Here is a 19,215-nt window from a genome sequence, read left to right on the forward strand (position 1 = left end):
TTACTGCAGCAAAACATTGTCAAATCATAGACTAATTATACTCAAAAGATTCGTCTCGCAAATTAGTCGCAAACTATGTAATTAGTTTCGTAATTAGTCTATATTTTAATACTCCATGCATGTGTTCAAACATCCAATGGGACAGCGACTAAAATTTAAGAGGGGCAACCAAACACCCTCAAAGTATTCGACTTACGCGTGTGATCACATTTCCTATGTTAATTAAACTATTGTAGCATTTTCCTAAGATATGGCTGTCTATGGCTTAGTGAGGGCGTATCTGAACAAACAGAATAATGTGACATAGCCTTCGAATGTCATCTCCACTAAAGTTCACCGGCGGCCCTTGAACTTGTTCGGTTACAAATCAACTGTTCAAGTCCATAATCTTGCCCATCTATATCATCCCGGTCCCTGAACTCTCAGATAGCTTATTTAGTTCCTCAAACTTGTTCGGCTATATCATCTAGGTCCCTATACTTCTAAATAACCCGTTTAGATCCTCAAACTTGCTCGATTGTGTCATCCCGGTCTCTAAATACTGTAAACTTGTAAATTCAATAAATATTTATTGAATTGTCAAAAAAATTATAAATCTAATTTTGTTAGACTCATGGTAACATGTTCTTTAAATTAGAATAAAAGAAATCACCATGTACTATCTATTTTGACTCTATAGTTCAATAACTACATAGGCACATATATTTTTAGGATTTATAAAAATATACGTGCCTATTTAGTCATTTAACTATAATAGTTAAAAATAGAAAGTATATGGTGATTTTCTTTTATTCTAATTTAAAGTACATGTTACTAGGAGTCTAGCAAAATTAGATTTACATTTTTTTGGATAGTTCTATAAATATATATTGAATTTACAAGTTTACAATATTTATAGCGTTTAGAGAACGGGATGACACAACTGAATAAGTTTGATGACCTAAACGGGTGATTTGCAAGTTCAGGGACCTAGATGATATATCGAACAAGTTTAGGGACCTAGACGAGCGATTTGCAAGTTTAAGGACTAGGATGACACGTATGAACAAGTTTGAGGACCTAAACGGTCGATTTACGAGTTTAGGGACCGGGATAACACAGCCGAACAAGTTCGAGGACCGCTAGTGGACTTTGCATACTTAGGCCCTGTTTAGATGCGGAATTTTTTGGCTTTTAGCTACTGTAGCACTTTCGTTTGTATTTGGCAAAAATTGTCCAATTATGAACTATTTAGGCTTAAAAGATTCGTCTCGCCAATTACGGGCAAACTGTGCAATTAGTTATTCTTTTTACCTATATTTAATGCTCCATGCATATACCATAAGATTTGATGTGACGGAAAATCTTGAAAATTTTTGAATTTTGAGTGGCATCTAAACGGAGCCTTAGAGGAAAATGTATGTGGCCGCTGGCGAGAGCAGGGCGGGGCGGGAGCAGGGCGGGGCGGGGCGTTGAACGAAGCCAAGAAACTAGGTCCTCGCTGTTTTGGGCGCCAACAAAGGAACCAGGGAATGATGTGTCTCCGGGTCGCTGCTCCTTTGATATCCATTTTTGCACTGATTCTTGTGAGAGGTAGATGTGATTTGCACATCCAAACAGGCTTATATACGGAATATATGTAGTATAAATTGCATCAAACTACCAACGGCGGCGACACAACACTAGCTGCGCCGGCTCTCTTATCCTGATATTTAGGACCTGTTTGGCACAGCGCATAATAGCTTCATGAGCTGTTGTGGGCTATTTTATTTACCAAACACTCATTTCTAAAACTTCTCTCACAAAGACATGAGTTGGGATGAAGCTGAAAAAAGTAGCTTATCCTAGCTCTCTCTCTCATTTCTCTCTCTCATCCATGCATAAAACTGTTGATGAAACTGATTTGCCAAATAATTTTTCCAAAATAGCTCAACTTCACTTAGAAAGTTGCTCATAAAATTATTTTACAAAAAATAGCTTCACTAATGAAACTGAGCTGTACCCGCTCTTATTTTATGTTTTAAATAAACAAAGGCTATCGACAACTGTGGTCGTTCTAACAGCTCCTCCTACCGACCCTTTCCGTAGCGTCGCACACGGTCATCATTAGGGCACGTTCAACCCACAGACAGGGGTCGTCTCCATGAACCTCGAATTCAACATAAAGACAGCTAAAAAGACAGGTAGTACAATGGGCTGTCTGTTTTACTCTACGCACTATTTAATGGTACGCATGTGGCCTAAATGAATTGTGAACACAATTTTGTACACCATTGTGTTGCTAATTGATAAAAATGAATTAAGCTTAAATAAGATGAACATGATTATAATTTTTTTAAAATCATCAATATATCATATTATATATAATTGAAACATCCTTGTCTAATTTTTTTCTTTCCATAGCGCAGGCAACTGCTACAGATTTGACTTCAATAAAAATTTCACTAGAAATATGTACACAGCATCCTCGTAGCCCCGGGTCAGCCAAAAACAGCTAGCATTTCACATTATGAAAACAGTCGTGAAGCCAGTCCAAAGCCATAGATGGATGAAGCCATGGCATCCTTGTCCTTCTGTTTCAACTGCTACGGCGACCTTTCCCTCCGGCTCCGCTTGCATCTGCGCATGCCCAGGAAAGCCACGTCCTCCAGATCCATCCACGCAGGAGGTCGCCGTCACCGAGCGCTTGCCATCAGTAGTGGCGATGGATGCTGCTGCTGCGTCCAGGCGGCGACGGCGAGCGGACACCGGCGATAGATGCTGCTGCTGTGCCCAGGCGGCGACGACAAGCGGACCGGCGCGACCGAAGGCGAAGGTTCCCGCGCGCCCTCTGGTCGTCGACGACGACCGTACAACGGTGCTGGAGCTGTCGACTCGACCTAGGTCCACGAGCTCTACCCGTCGCCTCATGAGACGACGGAGGCCGCGTCTCCTGGCATCGACGGGGTTTTTTTTATAAAACTGGCATCATACAGACGGGGTCACCGTTGTACATGCCCTTAGGATCGGAGAGCGGGGTCATGCGTGGTTTGACATAATGCAGCTGATTAATTAGCTCGTCCTTTGATTCTCCTTGTATTGTATGCATGCGCTGCGCATGTCAACCGTGCGCACTTGACGACTCTTTAAAGTTCCTTTTTACTGACTCACGATGTCACATGGACATTGTTCATGTAGATGTAGGAGGACTGGAGGAGTACACCACCATGGCAAGTTTGACATTTTTACCGATGAATGGAGATGGATAGGCTAAACCATGCATGATTTTTTTCTCTGTTCATTTGACTCATAAGCCAGACTAAAAATTACTAATGGCTAATTTATTTTGAGAGAGAAACACCGTTCTTCGGTAAAAAAAAGCAGCGCTCACAAGACAAGCCTTTATCTGTTCTTCCTAGTAGTAGAACTGTGCGGATCTTGTCGCCCAGTGTCACGGTACGGTCCGGGTACATGGGTCCTGTACTACTTTTACTGTACTCCTACTAGAGGACGACGGGGTGAGGTAAAACTGGAGGGTGGGACCCACCTTATTCTCTGTTGTCGCGTGCTGCTCCCCGCTCTGCTCTCGGCAGTGGGCACACCCCGCCAGCGGGTGGCGGTGGCAGTGCGGGTGCGTGGTGTGGCCCCCATTTGACTTGCGTAAAGCAAAAGGCAAAAGCGTGGACGCGACAGCTCCTCCCGATCCATCCATCTCCGGCAAGAGAGAGAAATTACAGTGCCCGTGTAAATGGTTCTCTAATCTGCGAGGTCTACAGCGGGGAGAGGGAAAGGGACGTGGCGTGTTGGCGCGTGTGTGTCTGCTTGCCCCCTTTGCTTTTTTTGCGGTGCACCGTGCACGCCCCACGCTCCTGCCCCCGCCGCCCGCCTGCCCTATCGCTTCCACCTTCTGCTTTACAAAGGTCAGCCATGGATATGGACAACCACAACCTTGTTTTGTTACTACGACTCCAATCTCTCTCTCGCTCGCCTTTGGCATGCATGCGCCCGCCTGCACTACAAATATTGGCACGTACTCTTCACCGCTGTGCGTGCACATCACAGCCACGCAGATGGAGTCGCTCGACGAAGGCATCCTGGCTCGAGGGAGGGAGCTAGTCGCTCGACAGAGGCTTCCCATGCATGGAGTCGCTCGACTAAGGCTACAAGATTGGACTAGACGTTCGAAGGGTGGGTGTTGTACCGTACCGTACCTTTCACCATGGCTACACCGTGACTAGTAGCTGGTAGTATACTCCTACAGTGCAGTGGTACGGTTGGCAGATCTACGGCGTGTAAAAACGGTACGGTGACGTGCACGGGCAGACAGGAATATGGACCAGCACATGCAGCAGCCCGGACCCTAATAGTCCATCGTCGGAGGGCGACAACACATAACCCTAATAGTCCATCGTCGACGAGGGATCAGTAGATGACGATGAGACATGAGAGAGTGGTATAGATGATAGATCAGTAGTAGATCGAGGTGCATGTCGATCGATATATCATCAGGCTCAGCACCGCATGTGCATGCTCCTCCTCTCCCTAGCTAGCTTCCTGCTTCGTCCTCGAGCTCGAGCTAAAGCTTTCTCACCAGCTGGCTCGATCTGCTCCTACATGCAAGCCTTGTGATGCGACCTTGGAATTCGTGCAGATTCCTGTCCTCTCTGGAGGTCAAACCCTCGCACGCCTGCGCCGCCCGGCTGGTAGCGTTTGTATCCGGCACACCTCCATGCCACGGCTAAAAAGTTTAACACAGCGAGTAGCTAGGCCTAAGCTAGCGAGCGTTTCTGCCTTGTTTACTTATCCAATGCAATGATAATACTTGTCATATATATATATATATATATATATATATTTCGCAGTAGCAATACGATATAGAGTTATAGCTATAGACAGTTTAAACTGGAAATTACAGCATGTTCACCGGAATGCAGCTAGGGCCCGGGGCCGGGGCCTTGTGTTGTGCAAGCTATGAGCTGGGTGGGAAAAGCAAAGCATATAGGTCCAGGCGGGTGCACGCTCGTGACACAAGAAAGAATTGTTACATTACAATAGTTTAGTGATTACTCTGACGCATGCCCTGTCGGCTCGGCACTACTAGTAGTACTAATCACCGATTTTGTTAATCCAAAAGCGCGCGCGTCTACAGCAGGTTATTTTATCTAAAGTGCACTGCACGAAGAGCTACTAAAGCAGACTGCTAATACAGTGTCAACTCCTACTCAAATTGTGCTGGATTGTACGTGAACAATGCGAAGGCCGGGTATAGAGCTAGCAGTACCTAGATCTGCTACGAGCCAAACGCTCCCCTGCTGGCTGGACGGCTGGTTGTGCCTGTGCCTGTGCGTGCGGCGCGGCGGAGCACATTTTCACGCGACCACACACGTCTCAATGCAATGTCTCTCTAGTGCATGAATATTCGTTCTCAGTTCTCGGCTTACGTGACAGGTTAGTAGAGTAGAGCCTCCTTTCTATACGTTTGGCCCTGTTCGTTGCGCCCAAAAGCAACAGTTCGCAGATTTGTTATTGGGTAGATTGGAACAGCTAGTTTGTAGCTAAAGACACGGGTCGTGGCTTTAATAAAATACTCCCTCCGTAGCAAAAAAAAAAAAAAAAAGAGAGGCGTTATAGGATTTGTAGGACAAATTAAAAATAAAGGAAAATGACTTGGATATCCACAATTGTAGGACAAATTAAAAATAAAGGAAAATGACTTGGATATCCACAAATTTCTAATGTGCATTTTTAAGTAGTGTTGACCGATGTGTTATATAGTGCTATGGTGTGTTTCTTTGCGGGATAATTTTTGGATGCTATAAGTTTTTTTTGTCTGTGTAATGAAGAGAGAGTAAGCACTGAAGTGGGTTCAAAAAGGAGCACGGCCGGGCAGGAAGCAGGAAATAATTGTACTGGCTCCGTCCTGGAAAAAGATAGCTACAGATCTCAGGATCCCGAGGAGTTAATTTTTTTTCAATTATATATCTCGTGTTTGAGAATTTCATTTATTCTTTAAATCTGGCTACATATATTGTATCAGTGTTTATATCTTTACATAAATTTATTATTTAATATGTAACATGCATAGCTAGTTTTTTTAGTAAAAAAAAGTATAGCTTGTGGAGAAGGTGCGGTTGTTTTGGGACAGGGGAGTACGGAGGGCACCGGTATAAATAGGGAGGCAGGAGGTGGTGGCTTTACAGTTACACTTGCACACACAGCAGTCCACCACTCCACTCGCGAATAATCTCCTCCGCTCTCCAGTCTCCACCACCACCGGGTCTCATCTCAGAGCGGAGTGGCGCCTGGCGAGCTTTACATGTCAACGCAGACAAAAAGAGCAGCGCCGCCGCCTCCTCGCCGGTCGCCGAGTCTCCGCTTCCTCCCCATCGCCTTCGCCGGCGCTCCCATATAAACACACACAAGGTTTCTCCGGGTCCCTGCTCGCAGGAGCGAGCGCAGCACGAACAGCACGCAGCCGACTCCGATCCCCGAGGTATTCACTCGCTTCTTCTTCTTGCTGATGCTCTCCGCCTCCACTCGCTCCCAATTGGATGGAATTCCTTCCGAAGTCCACATCTCCAGCGTCACCAAGCGACTCACTCGTCTTGCGTTCCTGTCCTGCCTTTTGCAGAGATCTCGCAGCCAGCCAGCCAGCGTACGTCGCTACATGGAGCCGCCGCGGGCCAACAACAACGGCAGCAGGAAGCGCAAGCCCACGCCGCCTCCCGCCGGCGGCCTGGGGAACCTCCACGACGACATGCTCGAGCGCGTCCTCGCGCGCCTCCCGCCGGCAGCCTACTTCAGCCTCCGCGCCGTCTGCCGCCGCTGGCGCGCCGCGGCGGCGTCCCCGACCTTCCTCGACGCCTGCGCCCGCGTCCCCTCCCGGGACCCGTGGTTCCTCATGCTCTCCGACTCCGGCTCCGGCTCCGGCTCCGTCGCCTTCGACGCCGCCGGCCGCAGCTGGAACCGCTGCCACCGCGCCGCGCCGGGGGCCGCGGCTGCCGAGCCCGTGGCCACGTCGGGCGGCCTCGTCCTCTACCGCGCGCCGGCCACGGGCGCGCTCACCGTCGTCAACCCGCTCACGGGCGCGTCCCGCGCGCTCCCTTCGCCGCCGCTGCAGAGCGCGCACCAGCTGCAGGCCATTGCCATGTACGGCGGCGGCCCCTACCGCGTGGCCCTCTTCGTGGGCGACCTCCCGGACCTCTCCATGGCGGTCTTCGACTCGTCCAGCGACTCGTGGGAGGGGCCCCTGCCGCTCGCCCGCAAGGCCGAGGGCTCCTCCTCCTACCCCGACGCGCCGGCGCAGGGCGGCGGCGACGACGACACGGTCTACTTCCTCAGCAAGTCCGGGGACGTGGTGTCCACCAACATGCAGCGCAGCGCGTCCAAGCAGTACTCCTCGGTGGTCGTGCCCTCGCCCGCTCGCAGCGACGGCGACGGCGTGGGCATCGCCCACGCCGTTGCCTACTTCCTCAGCCACTCGGGCACCGTCGTCGCCTGCGACACGGCGCGCCGCACGTTCGCGGAGTTGCCCCGCATCCTCCACGTCTACTTCGAGTACTCCATCGACGTCGTCGCGTGCGGCGCCGCGGCCTACGCCGTCGTGCTCTCCGAGTACCTGGACACGGCCAGCCTGCGGGTCTGGGAGTTCGCCGAGGGCGCGTGGCGGCAGGTGGCCGCCATGCCGCCCGCCATGTCGCACGGCTTCCACGGCGCGCGGGCTGACATCAACTGCGTCGGCCACGGCGACCGCCTCATGGTCTGCGTCACCTCCGCCGAGGCCAACGCTTGCTTCATGTGCGACGTGGCCAGCAACCAGTGGGAGGAGCTGCCCAAGTACGTCAGTGGTGACGGCGAGGCCAACGAGTTCTTGGCCGCCTTCTCCTTCGAGCCCAGAGTGGAGATCACCGTCTAAGCGTTTATGATCGCAGTGTGTCACAATTGCTTTGTTGATTAAGGAGCCTTAGTTTTGGTTTTGCTCCTACTCCGTGTGATTGGTTTCTTCGTGTGTGCATGTACTTACGGTACCAAATTGCAATGTCACTTTTCGTTGACACTGTTTTTCTCAGATCGAATTTCAGATTTCGTGTGCAGTCTGGAGTACATTGGCAATATCATGCAATTTGAGAAAAAAAATCTCTGGCATTGAGAAAGCAAGGCTACATTTGCATCTATACTGACATTAATAGTTAACTAGTTAACTGGTAAATAGTTTATAGCTAATATTAGCTAACCAGTAACTATTAGCTACGTAGTGTTTGGATACTAAGCTAAAAAGTGGATGCATTGATGGTTTTATATAATGTCAATTAACTTTTACTGAGTATGGGTAAAACATATGGAATGGAAGGACAAAAGTGTATTTTTCAGTCTGTTAGCTGCTACTCCTACTAGCTAGGTTGGGGCAGCTAGTGAAATCTTCCTCCATCCCAAAAGGAATGCAATGCTAGATTTAAGACAAGTCAAAATATTCTAAATTGGAAAAGTTTATAGGAAAATATATGAACATTATATCTTCAATTAGGTTTTCTATGAGAATATATTTTACAACCAATGTAATGGTACTTATTAGGTATCACACAAGTTAGTAATTTTTTTTCTATAAATTTGATCAGTATTAAAATAGTTTGGCTACTTGAGAATTACAATTTTTTTTTTGTACGGAGGGAGCGGTTGTAGTTGGGTGCTCACAATTAGCTAGCATAGTTGAGCGTCTTTGGACCCATCCCAGCTATTTTTTACCGGCTAACTATTAGCCAGGTGAATCCAAACACCCCTAAATACAGTGAAGTTAGAACCTTCTCCACAAAATTAAGAGCACAAGTAAAACAAAATAAGTTTTCCTGTAATCGAAAGTAGGAAGGAAAAATTGCACGAAGAAGGCCATGAAAAAAGCAAGAAGAAAGAAGAATTGAAAAAGAAAAGAGTCTCCGGGTCTTGTTTTGTGAAGTACTATCTTTTGTGATCTCGTGACATTTCCATTCACTATCTATTGGAGGATTTAGTAAAGATTGATTGGTGGAGAAGAGTATATGATTCTATACAGAGTACTTGTCACAACGTGGCGTTATTAGCTACTTCCAGCGCTCCTTTGTTACACATGAATAAAGATAACATAGAATATCTAAGAACCAAATAAAGGGTTGCCAATCACAAAAAAAAAAAACATAAATTAATGGTGGCTTTGATGCTCATTCACATTCGATTACTTGAAATCAATTATTTGAAAGGGTTTAGCATGAAGCTTTCAGGTTCTAATTCTCCAGAAATTCTTATATTTTTTCTTTGTTCCATAAAGTAGAAATTAGGGTTTAGCATGCAGAGCTGTCTCAATAATAATAATTTCAAACGCCCTTGGATAATCAAGCTAGACACCAAGCTGCAACAATATAATTTTTAATCCGATAATTAGAATATATAGTACTGATAATAAGAGTTTAACTTGTAGCATATGTTTAGTTTGTAAAAGATAACTATAGTACAACAAAAAAACTAAAAGAACAGTAAAATAACAATAACTTTCGAGCCAAATATCAAGATCAATGTTGTCCAAAACATCTTTGGTTACGTTGTATATAGCTAGGCCATTCAATTTTTCTTGTAGCAGAGTTGACGGGAACACGGAGTGATAAAAAAATTGGAACGAGGCTAGCCTGATCAGAACAGAACTTGCGAAAGTGTCGGTCAGATGAATAGTCATTTGGTCACAGACGATGGCTTTCCTTGCAGCTGGTTCCTACTCCAGAGTCCAAACATAGCCTAATTCACTTCACCCAATCATTCTTATCTTTTCTTATCGGGTCAGGCAGACTTCCTCCTTGCTGATGGAGAATGGAGCGCGTTGAGCTCTATTCATAGCATTGGTACTATCGATCTGAAGCTTTCTTCCGGAAAGCTCGTTCAACTGAAGAATGTGTAGCATTTCCCCTCTATAAGGAAGAATTTCATTAGTCGCTCTCTACTTACGTAGAGATGGTTCTAAACGTGTATTTTGAGTCGATGGAACTTGTGTTCATAAAGTCTATGAGAGCGGAGGCGTGTTTCATCTGTCTTTAATTGTTTTAATTTTGTGAACATTTGAGCAATGATATTTACTCTGAACGTTTGACATACATCCATGCATTTTAAAACTATGTGCAGTACAAGGAAATTAAGTAGGTTGACAACCAAATTAAACTAACTAATTAGTGATAAGCATGTCAAGAGTGTTTGAGACTGCTCCACTCTATGTTTTTGCCCGGCTCCTGATTTTTAGCCAAACAGTTCAGCTCCACGCACTCTGCTCAAGGAAAAATATGGAATTGTGAGAGCACATAAAGGGGTGCTCTACAAACTCCATGTTTTTTATGGAGTTACTCCACGTTAGAGTTTGTGGAGCAGTCCCAAACACACTTTGTCTTCTACCAGATTTCTTATTTGATCTTAAAATTGTTTGGATAACTCGTATTTTAGGGCCAAGGGGCTAGTTTTTAGCCGCTACTCCAAATACACCCCTAAGAGCATCTCAAGAGTACCCTATTTTCCTTCCCAATCTTCAGTTTTTAGTAAGATGAGAAAACCCCCCTCTAACAACTCTAAATCCATGCTCCTAAAATTTAGGCACTTGAAAAATCTTCCCCTGTCCCGCGTAACTTTGCGCGTAGTTGCGATCGGCGTAGATACTGCTTTCCCATGCATATCGGTCAGTCAGTATAAAGGTGGAAGGGTGTGGAAAAGAATTAGGAGTAGGAAAGGGTTCCTGATGCAAATGTACGAGAGATAAAGAATATGTAAAAGTGATTATGATAATGTAGAAATAGTATAGGATTTCTGATATAAAATTATCTTCTATATTTTAGAAGTGGATTATTGAAAACTCTTGAGATAGCCTTCTTTTTTTTCTCTCAATACCTTTTTAAGGGTTGCAAAAGGAAAAATAGGCTACTCCTGGAGATACTCTAAATAGTTGTGGTTTCCCACCCAGAAAAAAGGGAAAAGACAAAAAATAAAAAATAAAATAAAACTGTACCATATCTTTTCTATTTTTGTTGCTACATATCGGTATTGAGATTTGGTTTCCACATGCCAAAGTCACCCATCTGGAATCCGGATACCCCAAAAGAACAGAATCGTCAGGAGGGGAAAAGAAAGGAAAAGGGAATAAAGCAAGAAAAAAAAAACAAACACCACACCAATGTGGCAAGTAAAATAGCTTTCCGGGCGTCCTCTTTCTCCCGACGCCCGGATGCGTGCTCGCCCCCCGCCCCCATGCCATGCATGCGACGGCAAAAGTCTGTCGGCGCCTTTGCTTTGGAAGGAAGAAGGCAGCAGGCGCCGGGCGGCAAGGTGGCTTCCACTACCGCACTAGTCTACTCCTACGCATCAAAAAGCACGTATACTGCGTATCTCACATTTCACAGCTGAGAGTGATAGAGGGTGGTTCTGCTTTACTTGGAGACTGCAGATAGACTGATGCAGCACACGTACTGCACACTGGCAGGGCAAAATGCATGGCTCGCCATTGCTAGCAGTTGGGTACCATGGGGTGCAGTGCGAGTTGTTCTTCTGGTAGTCGTAACCGTGTATGTTTGCGTGCGTTACGCTTGCATGCGCCGTGGTTTCGATTTGCAATGCAGGTGCGTGTGCTTTCAGTGTGTACGGCTGTGCTTTGGCGTTCTCCTTTTGTTTTGCTTTGGCCTGAGAAAGAAAGGAGGAGTTGATGCCGCTTTAGCGCCTGCAAAACAAGCTACGGTTGGGGTTGCCTCCCAAAGCGTGCGTGCTTACCGCTTTAGATCGAGGAGCTGCTAGCTGCTTATTGCTTGGTCACAGCCTGCCTCCTCAGCCTCACAGAGGTTAGTTAGTTACATTACATAAACACTGTTTTTTTTTTGGGCCTAATTCTCCCTTTGTTTTGTTTTCCGTACCCGTAGGCCGTAGCACGCATGCATGCAGGTGCAGCAGTGGCCGGTGCTGAACCTTCAAATTGCAGTGGGGCTCCAGTCCACTGTGGACAAAGTTAAGAGTGCAACAGGCATAGTACATGGAGTCGAGTTGCCAGCACCCGGCAGCAAGAGGGGGTGGCCGTGGGGGGCCATGCTCATTGCTGAATGGCGTGCGTGCCTGCAGTTGCCTGTTGGATCGGAGGAACGAACAAAAAAGATTAAAGACGGGTGGCTGGCACAGACGACAGGCAGCGGCGGCATGATGGCGTTCAGTTCGTTCGTGGGGTGATGCGGCCGGCCCGGCCGGGAAGAAGAATGATGGCGCGGTTGACAACCCTCCTAGCTGAGCTGAATTCTCCCCGATCATTACCTGCCGTCCTCTGTCGGTCGGCCTCTCTCTGCGTTAAACGGAAAAGCTAGCGTTTCCTCCAACTTTTCCCCCGACGATAGCTCTCATAGCTAGGTGTCAGAGTTCCTAGCTGCAGCCTGCAGGCATGCATGCCTCTGAAAATTCCTAATGCTTCCTGCTGCCTGTCTGCCTCCCTCGCAAAGTCACTCATTAAATTCCTAATGCTTCCTGCTGCCTGTCTGCCTCCCTCGCAAAGTCACTCATGTAGGAGCACGAGTTTTTCTGATGAGGACGGCGGAAAGTGACTCGTATCAGTGAAGAAACCATACAGGAATCTGCTGCCGTTGCAGCGTGTCCGGTTCCACGGCTTGAAATGTAATCACAAGAGATTACTCCGAGAGTGATCAGTGATGCAAAAGCAGAAGCAGCAGGGGCGGATTAATGTCAGGGTAGCAGGCTCCGTTCGCTTGTTCTATTCAGTCGGTTTTAATCCGTAAAAAATCAGCCATGAAACAATATTTTTCTCTCACAACAAATCAGCTGTACAAGTTTTAATACCTGCCGAACATAGCCAGGAAATAAAACAGCCTGGCAGAGCTGGGCCGTGCGGCAGGCTGGGCTTGCACGGTTTTGGGCCCATCACCCGCCTCATCTGGTCCCATGGTACCCTCTGGTCGCCACCCACGGTAAGTTTTGTGCTTTTTGCTTACCAGTAGATATGGACGTGCGACACATGTCTATCAAAATAATTTTTATATCAAACAATAATAATGACAATGAAACTTTAAAGAAGTGGTTACACCAAAATTTGGTAAACTTATCCTGAAAAGGAAAAGATCGACCGATAATGTCAAAAACAAGAAAATCTCTTAATTAGTGGATATTTGGGAGCCGACGAGGAAATATTATTCAATTTTGGAGAAGCCCGACGTCCAAGATCTCCTCATGTGAAATAAGGAAAAAGTCAAATGGATCGAGGAAAGTACACGTGTCATGACTTGAGAGAATTATTAGAGATATTCTCACGCACGGCTGATTATTATATTCAGCCAAGTTTAAAAGATTTGCTAATATATGGAATATTTGAGAAAATCGGTGATGACATACAGCATCTTGAAGTCGGCCTGATAGAGATATCACGTAAAGCAACAAAAGAAATATCATTGGCAGCTCTAGATGCATCACGTATGTGCAACAAAGAAAATGGAATATTATTCTATTCAGGATATGGCGTCCAGATGCCCATCGACAATGCAAGAAGCAAGGACTTGTATCATATACGTGTATATACATGGCCAATTAGATGTTGTGTCCATATACGGTTCGACAAGGTGGCATGTCTACATACTGAATCTGTGCCGGTTGAGCCGAATGGGATAAGGACACGAATAGAAGCTTCATCAGCGGGGACTTTGCATAAGGGAAATTAGAGTCTATGTATTTTAATATTTCCTTTCATTTAGATATTATTGTTAGGTAAGATATGTACATAGCTCATCAGGATCATTACTGCAGGGTATAAATATGTACCCCTGTTCCTTGTGAAGGACACACAATCAATCCAATACAAGTTACTTACTTTTTTCGACTTCGGCCACCTCTTAGGAGTAGGAGTAGAGTAGTGTCGATGTTTTACCACCGATAGCCTGCCACGGGGGTACCCGGGGCAGTATGTTCGGGCTTCGGCGTATGCCGAACTCGATGGTTAACGCAAGACACAGTCGATTTATCCTGGTTCAGGCCCTCGATCGTAGATCGAGTAATAACCTTACGTCCAGTCGGCGTTAGCCTTTGCGTTGGATTGATTGTCAAGTGTTGTGTTGTACAATGGTCATGTCCCTTATCCCAGGAGTCCTGCCCTCCTTTATATAGTCAGGAGGCCAGAGTCCTAGTCCGTTTACAATGAGATTTCCTAGTAGGATTACTTAATAGCTATACTACTAAGATTACATGGGGAGAATCCTAGTTGGACTAGATATTCTCTCTCCCTTGCGGGGTATCCTGTGGGTCCCGCATCGACAAGCCCCCGAGCACTTCATGGTTGAGCTCCGAAAGTCTCGCTTTGCTTCTTCAAGTCTTGTTGAGTAGGAACAAAATGTCATCCGAGTACTTTCTGGAGTGAAACCTTGTAGCGCTTCTTGGGATCTTCGAGTGGTGAGTGCTTTTTGAAGAAAAAGTACATCCACCTGGTTGTAGCCCCCGAGCCTCTCGCTATTTGGAACAAGGAGCTGGAGGATCTTGTCTTGAAGTTGCTCTGATTGTTCGTTGAAGTTTTATGAAAAAGAACTCGAATATGGCTCGTTCCGGGTTCTTTTGTCGTAGTGTCTTGAAGTGATCTGCGTTGAGGAAGTCTTTTGGTGACGTGCGCTTTTTCGAAGAAAAAGTGTACTCACTGAGTGTAGCCCCCGAGCCTCTTGCTATTTGGAACAAAAAGTTGGAGGGTCTTGATTCTTGTCTTCAAAAAATTCTGTGGCTATGTATCCTGCTTTCTCTGAGTTCTTCTCTTTTAGAAAAGAAGTCGGATGAAGAGTCTTGATGTGTTGTCGTCGTTGTAGTCTTGAGCTTCTTGTATTCTTGGTCCTTTGTCTTTGGTTCCGAGCCTCCGGGGGGTAGTTGAAATGAAAGGCCAAGCTCCCTAGCTTAGTGTTGATTAAGCTATGATGTTGGCCGAGGCCCCGAGCGTATATCCGTGTTGTTTTGTTCGGGAAGAACTCGGATGCGAGGTCTTGGCGTATTCTTTGATAGTCTGCTGTTGTCAGATGTAGTTGTATGGTGGTGGTTGAGTGTAAATGCATTTTGTTCACGGGTTGTACTGTGCTGGTATATTCTTTCGAATATGCCCGTCTTCGAGTACTGCCTCTTCTCGCCTGAGTCGTCCATTATTGTGTCCTGTCTTTTCACTGTGTCCTTTGTTAGGCTTATTTCGTTGGTACTCCTAGTCCATGTGCGCCGATCCTTTGGTCTATAAATACTGTCCCGGAGTGCTTGTTTTCATTCATTGGATACTCTGTTGAAGCCTTGGTGGTCATGAACATGGTAGTTTGTGAAGTAGAGCAGCCCCCGGGCATGTTTTGTAGTTTCTGTGTGTCTTGTCGTAGCTAGAGGAAGTCTTGTGATAGGGATTAGAGGTAGGCTAATCCTGCAGACAGCATTGTGCCAGGATGTACGTGGTGGTAGTTGGAGGAAGTCTTGTGATGTGGGCTTCGTTCCTTCATCCGGCAGTTCTGGGTTGATTCCTCGTCGCCTGTCTTGAGACCGTCCGGTGCAGATCAACACTATATCCAGCATCACATCGGTCTTGGGTAGACAGATGCCCGCCGGCCTTCTCTGCTCCATGTTGCCCTGCCGTGCTGCCGATTTCCGCCTTGGATGCACTGCGTTCGTCCTTTGAAGAAAACAGTGTAGCTGATGGCGGTCTGTCCTTCTGAGTAGCAATTTGGGACACGTAGTCGTTCCAGAGCCTAGTCGTGTCCTGTGTTCCTCTTTGCTACTTTGCTTTTCGTGGTGCCGAGTTCGTTGGGTCTTGTATGATTTGTAATCTTCTATTTTTGAAGTCACTTGTAATGTAACGAATCTTGTCTTCTGAGTTGTCTTTGACTTTTCTGTTGTGATCCCTGTCGTTCATGAGACTACCGAGTTCTTTCTTACATAACCGGGTTCTTTTGTTCCTCGTGAGGTAGCCCTTTTTTTCTTCTTGGTTCAACGAGTTGTTCTTGTGGCTATCTGATAACCCTGTTGTGGTGCTGCGCGGATAAGTCTGAAATCTGCCCGTTGGTTTGTACCGTTGTGTGGATTCGTGCCCTCCGTCGTTTTAGCTGCGTCGGTAAATGGACCGTTGTGTTCCCACGCTGTGCTTTAACGGGCCTTATGGGCCGTTTGTATCACTGAGAAATCTATTTAAAGACCTTTATCTTCCTTTCCCTTATCGCCCAGCTCTTGCCTTTAAACCCTAGTTCTCAGAAACCCGCCGCCGTCATTGTCGTCATCGCCCGAGCACCATCATTCTAGCTTCATCCTCCTTAGCGCCTTTGTTGCTTCCGCCAGTTCATGGGAAAGAAGAAGACCGCAAGCAAATCTCAGGCGACCTTCGTGGACGAGGAGTCATCCCTGTCTTTGATTGAAAACCTAGGAGTTCGTGGCCATGAGGGCAGCTCAGAAGGTTTGGCCGGCTCCAACAACCAGCGAAGACCAGCTGCGCGAGCTCGTTAGTGATGGCTTGATCCAAAGCAAAGTCATCGCTGAATGGAGAGTTCCGGGCGAGCATCGGGTTCGGCCCCGGGTCCTGGTGAGATTGTCCTTTTTGTTTCTTTTGTCCGCGCTGGACTTTGTCTTCCTGCTTCCGTCTTCCTTCATCAGTTTCTTGGGTATTTCGGGGTTAGTCTGAACCATCTAACCCCCAATGCCGTTCTCCATCTTTCTGTTTTTGTTCACCTTTGCGAAGCCTTCCTTGGGATCCCTCCTTCTCTATCTCTTTTTCGCTTTTTCTTTCGCCTGAAACCTCAACCCCGCCGCGAGGAAACCAGTGCCCTCGGCGGTTGCGGGATTCAGTTTCGCCAGGGTCTCAAAATCAAGTTTTTTGATTATGACCTGGTCGATTCTGTCAAGGATTGGCGTGCCGAGTGGTTTTACGCTGCCAATTTGATCCCTTCTCTTGTTGTTCACTCCGGATCCGGTCCTGTGGCGAATGACCGGTGGGACAAGAAGCTTGAGTCTCCTGCTGAGATTCAAGCGATCCAGCCACTCCTTGATAGGATTAGCATGTTGAAACAGCAGGGATTGACCGGCTTTGGTATTGTCTCAAGTTTTCTTCGTCGCCGGGTTCAGCCCTTGAAAGAGCGGGAACATCTCGGCTTTGAGTATTCTGGGGCCGAGGATCCTTCACGCATGGTCCCAGCTCTTGAGCTGACCGGTGAGGAGGTACTCGAGCGTCTCCAGAAGATGCTGAAAGGAGTGAGCGTCATTCCTCCTGCCGTCTCTGAGTACTCGGCCAACAACCCGCCCCCAGCTGTGAGTTGTCTATCTTTTTTTTATTTGAGTTCTTTATGTACTCTTGCTGCGTCCGTTCTTGCTTAGCTTTTCCTTGTCTTGGTGTTTTGTCTTTTTTCGCAGGAGCTTGGGCGGAACTTTGTTGATCCGATCCCCCTTGATGTTCTCCCTGCTGTGGCGGAGACTGGGGATCGTCTAGCCTGGTACTTCTGCAATTAGTAAGTCTCAAACTTTTACAGCCCTTCCTAGGGTTTCTTTCAGATTTGTTGATGTATATGAAGAGTATGTTCCTCGTCTAGTCCCTCGCGGTCCTCGCAGTGTCCCGAAGAGGGGGCGAATGGACGGGTCTTCATCTGGCTTGCCTGTCTCCAAGAAGCCTCGCAAACCAAGTACTCCCTCAGGTACTCCAGTTGTTGCTAGCATGCTCTTAGGTGAGCACATTTAGTACTCTTTGTTCTTTTATTTTCATGTTTCTCTCTTGAACCGAGTACTTTTCATCTCTTTTTCAGCAGGTGCTCTGGTTTCGCTGGCTGAGGAAGAAGAGGATGATGAAGTTCCCCTCATCATGCGGCGGTGAGTTGTTTTTCATATTCTTGTCGCATTGAATTTTTCCTCTTTGTTTTTAATTTTAGTCTTGAACTTTTTTGAAGTAATCGGAGGTTGGGTGTGAGTTCTTCCTGAGGCTCTCGCGCCGACTTCTTCCGAAGCTCCGGGGTCGAGTTCTTTGGTTGCCTCTGCCCCGAGCTGTACTGCTCCTCCGGTGCGGAGTTCTTCCACGGCTCCAGCTCCGGCTTCTTCCGCGGCTCCATTGTCGGCTGTCCCGCTCCCGTCGCTGGGTGGCGGGGACGTCTTCGCCGTCGTGGTTCCCCCTGCGAGGCCTTCTCTTGGCTTCGCAAAGAAAAAAGTAGTCGGGTGAGTAGATTCTTGCTTTATCTTTTTGGCTTTTATCTTCCTTCCTCTGGTTCTTATTGGTGCTTCCTTTTATCACTTTTCAGTGTTTCGTCTTCTCTAATTTCTTCATCGACTTCTTCTCTGCCTCCCGCCGTGCCAACGAGTTCTGAGCCTCGAGACTCACAACATTCTGTTGATGAAGTCGCGGCGGGGGCTTCAGAGCTACCTGGCGGAGTCGCGGACTTGGTCGCTCCGGAGGTAACTGTGGCCGTCGCGCCGGGTTCCTTCTGGGGGTTTGGCTCCGGCTTCCCTAGGAGGTTGCTCTGGTCGCTCCTCCTTCGCCCCAGCCGGCTTCTCTTTCCCCTTCTTTTGCCTCCGGCGGCCCCTCCCTGTCCGATGACGTGGTGCAACAGTTCGATGCCACTCATCGGTTATCGGAGCTGACCGCAGCCTGGGGGAGCTTGTCGACCCTCGCGACTTCTTTTGGTGAAAAGCTCCAGGTAAGTTTTACTGCCACTTCTCTTTTGCATGCTTGTTTTTCTTCTATCCTTACGCCTTGTTTCTCTTTGCCTCTTTCTGCTCAGTCTTTTTCTCGTGATCATTCTGGCTTCTTTTTCTCATCTGAAAATGAGAGGAAGTTGTCTTCGGAGGTGGACGCTCTGAAAGCCGATCTTGACCTTCTCCGGGTTGAGTTGGAGATGGAGCGTCAATTGCACCAAAAGGAGGAGAAAGCCCTTCGCGCCCGGGTAGTGGAGACGGAGAAACAGAGAGATGCTGCGGTGGAGTCTGCGAAGAATGAATGCAAAGGTGCCGCGGGTTCTGCCTGTTTCTTCTTGTATTTTGACTTCTTTTTCCGCTGACTTGTTCTTTGGTGTTCTGTCTAGCTCTCCGAGTTGAGAAGCAAAAGCTCTCGGAGAGTATTGATGAAATGAAGGCCCTTGTCCGTTCTAGTCATAATAGAGCTGAGGAGGTAAATACTCATGCTGAGGAAGAACTCGCCCTTGCTAGGCTGATTAGGCGTGGAGCTGACAGAGATCTTGTGCAGGCCCAAAAAACCATTGAAGGCTTGTCCGGGAAGCTGGCGACGGCTACCGAGAATTGGAATGCCTT

At 47.3% G+C, this 19,215-nt stretch overlaps 1 protein-coding gene across 1 annotated transcript; it reads left to right on the plus strand.

Annotated features, from left to right (window-relative positions):
• The first annotated feature begins 6,171 nt into the window (after positions 1-6,171).
• On the plus strand, positions 6,172-8,019 carry LOC136539718 (F-box only protein 13-like). Its single transcript, XM_066531695.1, has 2 exons — positions 6,172-6,451; positions 6,590-8,019. Exon 2 carries the CDS (start codon positions 6,626-6,628, stop codon positions 7,871-7,873), a length of 1,248 nt encoding a protein of 415 aa, XP_066387792.1. The 5' UTR covers positions 6,172-6,451; positions 6,590-6,625; the 3' UTR covers positions 7,874-8,019.
• The last annotated feature ends 11,196 nt before the right edge of the window (positions 8,020-19,215 follow it).

Source organism: Miscanthus floridulus, chromosome 2 (assembly GCF_019320115.1).
Source record: "Miscanthus floridulus cultivar M001 chromosome 2, ASM1932011v1, whole genome shotgun sequence".
Classification (NCBI taxonomy): domain Eukaryota; kingdom Viridiplantae; phylum Streptophyta; class Magnoliopsida; order Poales; family Poaceae; genus Miscanthus; species Miscanthus floridulus.